Below are 9,071 nucleotides of genomic sequence, written 5' to 3'. Positions count from 1 at the left end.
CTCCAGAAAGACGACCTTTCGTTGTCGTACGCAAGCGTGAATTCTGACGCGATGCCCGTGCCGCCGTTTCCATTCAATCGCTCATTATCGGGATCCTCCCTGCAGACGGTCGTGTGCGTAGGCGCCGTTAACGAAACAACGGGATTGCCGGAGCGATATTTCAAGACGACGAGCAATTAACAGGGAGAAATCAATAGGTAACGTGATCCGGGGATTGATTTCCTGCGGCAATGTAAAGATGGCGAGAGTGCTCCACAACTTGGCGTTATTTATAATCGGACTTGCGTGGAAAATTAGAGTTTGGGGTTACTGGTCGTTGATTTACGGTTATTGTGCTCTCTGCACCATCGTAGCCTTGCTGAAACTTTGGTGGAACGTAATTTTAAGGCCGACAGCGACCTTCCAATGGGGGATTCGTGAAACACCCCCGGCTTGTCTAAATGACACGTCCTTGGGAACCCACTGTTATGTTAGAATAAAGGTAAGGCACAGATGGACGCACTTGCAAGTGACAAAGGTGTCTTCCGAGGGAAGTAGCCTTTTGTGTTTGTTCCGCTCGCGTTGCATGCGTATAGCCACGGTGTAAACTGTGCAGCGCTGACTAAAAACACCTTGACGACCGTGTTCGTGTCTCTCTAAGCAAATGTAGGCCTGCGCTTTGTGTAAATCGTGAGATTGTTTTTTTTTAGACGTTTTTTTTTTCTCCAATGAAAACGAAAGGGCTTTGCTGCACATTGCCCGTCCGGCGCTCAGGTGGTGCTGCAAGGAACAGCTCCTCCGCGTCACGTCACGCTGGCTCACGCGCATCACAAACAAGTCGTGCCGCCGCGGAGCTGTCAGAATAACGATCCGAATTAGTCTCATTTAGGCCACGTATTACTTTTATTAAAGCGCTTAATCGCAGGCTCAGACACGGACAAGTGTATAACTTGGTTGAACGCTTCGTCTTTTTTGTGTACAAAACAAATACAGAGAAGCTCATAAACTCACGTCTGGAGTCGTTATCATACGGCGCTGATTAGAATCTCTCCTCAGTTGCGTGTTGTTTTTTTGGAGAAAATGATGGGAAGTGCCCATCCTTCTCAGCAGTCTCCCGAGCTCTTTGACTAACATGCTTGACCCTTTCACTTCTGTCCGTGTGACGCTGCTTTTTACATCGACTTTGTAAATGTTAACTCGCTGTGTGCGATGAGTTGCTTTGAATAAACGTGTCAACATGTCTTGTCTGCCCCCCCACGCAGGAGTCTGGCCTTAGGTTCCACTATGTTGCTGCTGGGGAGCGAGGAAAGCCACTCATGCTGTTTTTACATGGTTTCCCAGAGTTCTGGTAGGTCAAAGGGGGGGCGGGGTGAACACCACAGCCATGATGACTTTCAATAGATCACAGCAATAGAGCTGCTCTGCTACGTACAAAACCCTGACCCAGAATCAGGTCATCTGCAGGTGATTTAGCACCCGGTTCTCCACAAACATGCGTTGCCACTTGAGAGAAGGGCAACCACCATCCGGCCGCACCCCAGCCCCGTCACAAATGGCTCTGCTCACCGACCGAATCCAGCTACCCTGGACCAACTGAAGGCCACGCCATCATGGTATCGTTGGTTTACGGGAGATAATGATTTAGAGGCATTCAGTCATAATCCCACAGATGGTAGCCTCACACCATTGGCTCCTCAGCCAAGCACACACACCAAATGTCTGAACCTGCGGTTCCTCTCGTACTGAGCAGGATTACTATTGCAACAACACATCATCAGTGGGGTAAAGCTAACCTTTCTCACGATGGTCTAAACCCAGCTCACGTTCCCTATTAGTGGGTGAAAGAGCCAATGCTTGGTGAATAATGCTTCACATTAATAGGAAGAACTGACATCCAAGCACCTCTCCTACACTCAACAGTAAATTGATAACTGCGAGACTTGGAAACATATAGGCTGCTGTGGTCCATACTCGCTATTTTTGTTACCTCGTATGTCTCCCTAAAAGACTTGGTTCAGAAAAATTCACAATACGGGTTGCTCTGGCTCTGGAACTTTTGGATTATTGTCAAATCTCTTTGCTAAGCTACACTGGAATGCAAAAACAAATCGGTTCCAGTTTGAATTCTGCATTAAAAGAACATTTTAGTCCTCAGCTAGACTTAATCTGTCTGTAGGTAAAAGGTCTAAGCATTTAAGGTCACTTCATCTCGGTTCAGTGAATGATGCTGCCAGAGCATGGCTCCTGAAATGAGGCCAAAAGGTTGTCGAGTGCTATAAGCATGTCTATATCTCTGATGTACTGTCAGAGCTGCAGACAGGACAGAGTATAATTAATACCTTTTCTACTCCACTGGCCGTATTCTCCACTGGAACTCCACTATGATGTGGAGACAGAGAGAGAGAGAGAGAGATATTGCTGTTAATGGCTCTGCCACTTCAAGTAATTCTCAAGATAAGTCAGAGAGTGTGCATTATTTTAAACCTCATCTATATTCTAAGATCTCAGTGTGGAGCTCTTACCTTGAATCATCAGCATAACAGTCAGGCCTTTGCATCTGGCTTCTGCTTGCTCTAAGGAGGTGGAGGATTCAGTCTTGACAAGGAGAATACAGTAGGCAAGATCTTCAATTAGGGAGGCATGCCAGTCTTCACAATGAGTGGGAGGATTAGAATCTAAAACAGCTTCTGTTATGCAGAGATGACCTTCACTTAGCTGGAAGGGAACCTGTAAGTGTTAGCTCTAAATTTCTGTATAAAGCAATGTAGCAACTCCCTTGAATGCATGAACTATGTAACAGATTTGAAGAACTTGGGTAAAAGGTAGAAGAACTGCCCTTTGCCTTTTTTCATGATTACCCTTTTGAATCTGTTGGTTTTGCAGAAGGCCATGTATTATCTTCCTGGTAGACATAACATTTGTGGGTTAGAGACCGAATTCATCCTCAAGGACGAAATATGCTTGCTTGTACAAATGAGATTTGCAACACATATTCTGCAGCAGCATTATGTATTGTTAGAAACTTGCAAAGACCTTGACCCTCCAACAGGTTAGCTTATCAACTGCTGAGATGTAGTTTCTGCCAACAGTTGTCTCGCTGACATCAAAAGGTAAACAGCTGTAGTGAAGGTGTTGGAAGACTAGCAGCATTGGTGCATATTACTCGGCTGCCCATTTATCCCCCCCCCCTTTTTCCTCCAATTGTATCTGTCCAATCGCCCCACTTTTCCGAGCCATCCCGGTCACTGCTCCACCCCCTCTGCTGATCCGGGGAGGGCTGCAGACTACCACATGCCTCCTCTGATACATGTGGCATCACCAGCCACTTCTTTTCACCTGACGGTGAGGAGTTTCACCAGGGGGACTTAGTGCATGGACGGATCACGCTATTCCCCCCCAGATTCCCCTCCCCCTCGAACAGGTGCCCCGACCAACCAGAGGAGGCGTTAGTGTAGCGACCAGGACACATACCCACATCCGGCTTCCCCCACCCGCAGACACGGCCAATTGTGTCTGTAGGGATGCCCGACCAAGCCGGAGGTAACACAGGGATTGTAACTGGCAATTCCTGTGTTGGTAGGCAACGGAATAGACTGCCATACCACCCGGATGCCCCGGCTGCCCATTTAATGGCAAATGTGATTGTCTGCTTTTATTTGTGTGCTCTAGGTACTCATGGCGCTACCAGATGCGTGAGTTTAAAAGTGAGTTTCGTGTGGTGGCCATTGACATGCGAGGCTATGGGGAGTCTGACTTGCCTGTTTCCACTGAGAGTTACCGCTTTGAGTTTCTGGTTACTGACGTCAAGGACATTGTGGAATATTTAGGTAAGTGAGCGGAGGAGGGACATTTGTCTCCATGTTACTTGTTTTCCCAGACATCTTATCTGAAATAACTCCAAGAAGGGGACACTGCTTTGATAATGTTTTGAGTCGAAATTAGATTGGTTTCTCCTTGTTATCCTTTGAACATCCTGCAGGATGACAAGTTTCCTGTGAATCATGTTTACTTAACATAGGACTTTGCGCAAATACAGAGGCTCCAGCCTGCTGACTGTATGCTTACACTATAAGGAAGAAGGGGCTTTGTACACCAATACTTATCTGACCAGCACAACATTTTTTTTTCTATTTGATTTGTTACTACACTCTATCTTGCAGTTGATACGACCAAGTACTCATTGCATGAAAACTATTAAAGTTGAAATTGGCCCATTTTGAATCAACCCTAGCAATACTGAATAAATCCACAAAAGATGTTTGTTTTCCAAGTAGCCGCCTTTGGAAACATTCCATGTTTGGATTTTTTTTTTTTTTACAGTAAAAGGGCAGTTGAAAAGCTGTCTTAGTAATTCTACTGGGAAATTTAATCCTGTTTTTTTCTTCTTTTTTTCCAGTTCTTTAACAGGCTTTCAAGAACATGAGCTGATAGCAAAGCTGGGTGATATGCAAATTCTTCAGTCAATAGTTTTGCTGTAGTGGTGGAATATCTGCTTTCCCATGTGATAATTTTAATTTCCCTTAGCTGCACACCTCAAGCTAAAAGCCCTTCCTGTGCCATTGTGCAAAGCAAGATGAGTGTGCACTGCAAGCACTGAAAAGCTGACAGGAAATACAGGCAATCGTATCAGCTAGCCCTTGGCACTGCATCATTATCCAAAAGTGCACTTAAATTTCAGGGTATCCCTCATCCCTCATGCATCCTTACTCATGCAATATCAGAGCTCTGAGATAAGCTTGCAGGTGATTCACATCAGTGGGTGTAAATGTTGCTGGGCAGGTAAGGAGATTATTTAGTTTAGATGAAAAAGCTAATGTAATCAGATCTTCAGACAGACGTCCTGATCTTCTGAGCGAGCGAGCCAGCACTACAGTTGTGAGAACATCATCAGTTTTCCAAGCATTGACATGATTGTCAGTAAACCTTTTTTTTCTCCAAGGATTGTGTTATTGAGCTAAACAGATTAATATCTAGCTTTTGTAATGTCTGTGCTTCTGTAAAATGTTCAAGCATTCAAATGGGCATCTCGTTTTTCTCCAAGGGTACAACAGATGTTGCCTGGTTGGCCATGATTGGGGGGGGACCATAGCATGGCTGTTTGCAGTTCACTACCCAGAGATGGTGACAAAACTCATTGTCCTAAACTGTCCTCACCCATCGGTTTTCACAGGTATGTAACCTTAACGTACCAATCCGTAGACAATTCAGTCTGTGCCAAACATTGGTCTAAGTGTTATTTGAAAGAAAACAGTTTTCCTGCATACTAATTAAAGGGCCTCTGCTTTGGCTCATGGGTTATTACCATAATTACTGTCACTAATTAGGAAGTATGATCACTCCAATTCTATGATTGCATGCATCTGGTAAATTCTCTTCTTCCTTAAGGGGAAGATGATGAGGTAATTGCAGTATGCAAATGCTTTAATGTGAAACTGGAACAATTGACTGGACTAGTAGAAAAGCACAGTTGAAGTCTGATAGACTTAACATGTCCTCAGCCCCTCTGTGAAAATAATCTTTTTTTTTGTTATTTGTAAGTGCATCATTTAATATCATTCTGCTTCTTTATTCTGCTCTGGTCTCCTCTTATCTTTTTTCCCCCTCCTCACCTTTCTGTCTTTTCTCCCCTCCTCACCAGATTATGCCCTGCGTCATCCCAGTCAGCTCCTGAAATCCAGTCATTTCTTTTTCTTCCAGCTGCCCTTCTTCCCAGAGCTCATGCTGTCCATCAATGATTTCAAGGTGGTCTCTTATGTGTGGGCTTGATCAATTTCAAGGTCAAAGTTGTTTGTCTCTGTCTTTGTGTGTGTGTGTACGTGTACGTGTGTGTGTGTGTGTGTGTGTGTGTGTGTGTGTGTGTGTGTGTGTGTGTGTTCATATTTATGTATAGTGGCATATGTATTGCATAACAAAAGGCTTTTATTGCGTCATTCTATTTTTAATGTTTGCATCACTAAACGAATCATGCAGAAATTAAGTTAACTGTAGCTGAAGTGAACTGATGGACAAATAATGGGGCATATGCCCATTATGCACATTACCATTGCATCAAATTATAGACCATGCTGTTCTGGTAAGGATTATTGGCGCCTATTACAATTCTGTTAATAATCAACAGTTGGTTTTTTTTTAAACAAAGGTTATTTTGAACTACTGATCACATAATTCAATTCAATTCAATGTATTGTCTTTAAAAACAATGTGCAGGCACATGTTAAAAATGAAATACAAAAGTTATCTCGGCCAAGCCTGTGTTTCCTACATTTGCCAGCTAAATGCATGAACCAACAAGGTTTTCTTATTTCTCTTTTAGAGCACTCGGCTGTAGCATTTTATAAAATGATAGAGCCAGCAGTAAATCAGGGTGCCAAGCTCTCATTGAAGTCAAGGTCATCTCACATGAGTAACCACCCTGCCTTCTTAAGTACTTTATCTGACCCATATTATGTTGACAGTGACACAAACGACCTTGTCAATAAGTGTCACCTGGATAAAATTACACCAGTCACAGCCACACTCACGCCGTGCATCCTGGTGTCTCTGCCGTAGGCTCTGAAGGGCTTATTCACCAGCCGCAGCACAGGGATTGGAAGGAAAGGCCGGTGGCTCACTGCAGAAGACTTGGAGGCTTATCTATATGCCCTCTCACAGCCTGGGGCCCTGACGGGAGCACTTAACTATTACAGGAATGTCTTCAGGTGAGGAACAGTTCACCCTAAAAATGTCAGATTATGTCAAAGCTACTGTTTCCAGCCGAGCTCAGTTGCACATTATAGCTGAGTCTACGTTGTAGAGACGTTAGCTGATTCCTCTGAATATTATATAGGGCTGCTGAGAGAGTACAGCAAAACGTGTTGGAGGGGATGCACCAGCTAACAGCGGTTGCATGCTGCTGTTTGATCATTACATTTTCTTTATTGTGTTTTGTAAAGCACTTTGTAATCATTGTTAAACATGTTATATTAAGGTCATTGCAATTGTTAATGTCATTGTGCATAATGAGATGAACAGATTGTTGTTGTTTTTTTTACCTTGAAACTAAATAATTGTGGGTACTATACAAAACAGGATTGGCTGTCAGTGCTAAATGCCATGCAAATGTTATTCAGTAGCGCCCTCTGGTGTTATAAAATAGCTGATGTAACGTCACATTACTCTGAAATATTTGCATATAACTTCATTGTTAACAATATGAGATTTAGAAAATTGTCTTGACAGCCATGGACCTAATTACATTCAAAAACAGAATATCTATGCATGTGTTTTTGACATGTGAACTATACATGCATGGTTGAGCTCACCATCTGCTCCCCTCTAAACCAATGCGTTAACACAATGAGTTTTTTTACTGCTTATATAAACGTTTCACTGACCCATTCCTGATTAGCCTCTCCACATGCTCTCCACCATACCCAACCAACAGTAACACATGAAATGATAAGGCTAAAAACTCATGTAACAAAATATGAGGCAGCTCGTTTTTAATTTTTACCTATTGGTCAGGGGTTTGGCTTGTACAAAGTGATGTAACTCAGCTGTGTTGATGATTATCTTCCCCTACAGCTCCCTCCCCCTTCATCAGAATTATGTCAGATCCCCGGTTCTGCTGCTTTGGGGGGAGAGGGATGCATTCCTAGAGCAGGAAATGGCTGAGGCCTGTCGCCTATACATCAGAAACCACTTCCGTCTCAACATTATCTCCGGGGCCAGCCATTGGTTGCAGCAGGACCAGCCAGATATCGTGAACACCCTCATATGGACGTTCCTCAAGGAGGGTGAGGGGCGTAAAAGCTACAGGAACTGAATCCACAACAAGGCCTACTCCAGTCCTCTTTTCTCTCCCACTTGTCACAACCGGAAGCCTGGAATATGCCTGTGGTACCAACTGACATAATGATAATGCAATCATTCTTTCAATGTAACACATTTCAGATATTTTCTTAAAGATGTCGGCAGTAAATGAAAGAACAAAAGCACACTTCATCAGGGAGGACACTGAGTAGTAAGTTTGGCACATGCTCAAGATGTATTTGCACATGACATCCGCCTTAAAGTTTGTGGGTAACAACATTACAAATGTGGCAAAATCTCCTTGTGAGTTGTATTGTGTGGTGCCTTTTAACTTTCGAGTAATGTTTTGCGATGTAAAGATGCAACATACCCTGAGAGATTGGGATATGTCGTCGTCTGCTATAGCTGTATGTGTCACTAGGTAGCTCCACTCTACTTTGGGCACTGTCCTTTGGGAGCCCCATTCTCCTACTCCCTCTATCAGGTAGTGTTGTTTAAAGGAGTTTTCTTTTTGTAAAATTTTTTTTCTTGATATTTCCTCAGATATAGAGAATGTTGTTATCTTCATCATCCTGTATAGAAAAAAAACAACAGTGATGGTTAAATATTGTACTCTTTTGTATCTCTTCCTGCACACTGCATTTTGAAATTCACTGAGCCAACTCTACACCATTTAATTTTATAAATAAAGTACATTAATGTGAATCTTTAAGAGTGCATTCTTCAGAGTCAGTGTCCCTTGTTCAATTGATGGTGGTGTTTGCCAGTGATTCCAGGAAGGCAACGTTTGACTATGCTCTCATGTGTTGACCACATTTGCTTACAAGTAGATTCTCATTTTTCTTGGGACTTGGGGAAAAAAAGGCAAAATCAAGTTATTTGTTGTAATATGGTGTGCGTGACTGTTGTGGACATTGGATTTTTAAAAGTAGAACATTTTACTTTTCTTTTGCTTTTTTTTCTTCTTTTTTTCCCCCTGCCTTTCCTGTTGTCTTCATGCATGCTCAATAATCCAAGCAAGGAAATCACAGAAAGGTGAATCAGTTCATCTGGGCACAACTTTAGTGGAAGAAACGTTTCATCACTCATCCAAGTGACTTCATCAGTCTCAACAGACTGCAGGTATCCCCCAACCGTACAAACAGCACAGTTGTATAACGACTGAAACCAATGATTGGTCTCATATGCAAGTTGGCGTGACCATTAACTAGGACTTCCTGTTTCAGTTGACTGTTGTGTGGTTGTCAGTGCAGGCTGCTTCCATGGCTGTCATTTCATGTAAGAGCGTTAACTCGAGGCTA

The 9,071-nt window shown here is 43.2% G+C and overlaps 1 protein-coding gene across 1 annotated transcript; it reads left to right on the top strand.

The window, feature by feature from the left end:
- Positions 1-238: 238 nt before the first annotated feature.
- On the top strand, positions 239-7,783 carry ephx4 (epoxide hydrolase 4). The gene is made up of 7 exons (XM_056277419.1): positions 239-481; positions 1,242-1,327; positions 3,649-3,806; positions 5,021-5,149; positions 5,618-5,721; positions 6,529-6,677; positions 7,543-7,783. Exons 1-7 carry the CDS (start codon positions 239-241, stop codon positions 7,781-7,783), a joined length of 1,110 nt encoding a protein of 369 aa, XP_056133394.1.
- The last annotated feature ends 1,288 nt before the right edge of the window (positions 7,784-9,071 follow it).

This window comes from Lampris incognitus, chromosome 3 (assembly GCF_029633865.1).
Source record: "Lampris incognitus isolate fLamInc1 chromosome 3, fLamInc1.hap2, whole genome shotgun sequence".
In the NCBI taxonomy this organism is placed as follows: domain Eukaryota; kingdom Metazoa; phylum Chordata; class Actinopteri; order Lampriformes; family Lampridae; genus Lampris; species Lampris incognitus.
This window is presented reverse-complemented; position numbering and strand designations above follow the sequence as displayed.

What these genes read in the sequence shown, in the direction of transcription:
- ephx4 (XM_056277419.1), top strand. Translation starts at nt 239, where the DNA reads ATGGCGAGAGTGCTCCACAACTTGGCGTTATTTATAATCGGACTTGCG. An exon ending in ACTGTTATGTTAGAATAAAG is followed by an intron (nt 482 to 1,241) that starts GTAAGGCACAGA and finishes CCCCCCACGCAG; the next exon opens with GAGTCTGGCCTTAGGTTCCA. An exon ending in TATTACAGGAATGTCTTCAG is followed by an intron (nt 6,678 to 7,542) that starts GTGAGGAACAGT and finishes CTTCCCCTACAG; the next exon opens with CTCCCTCCCCCTTCATCAGA.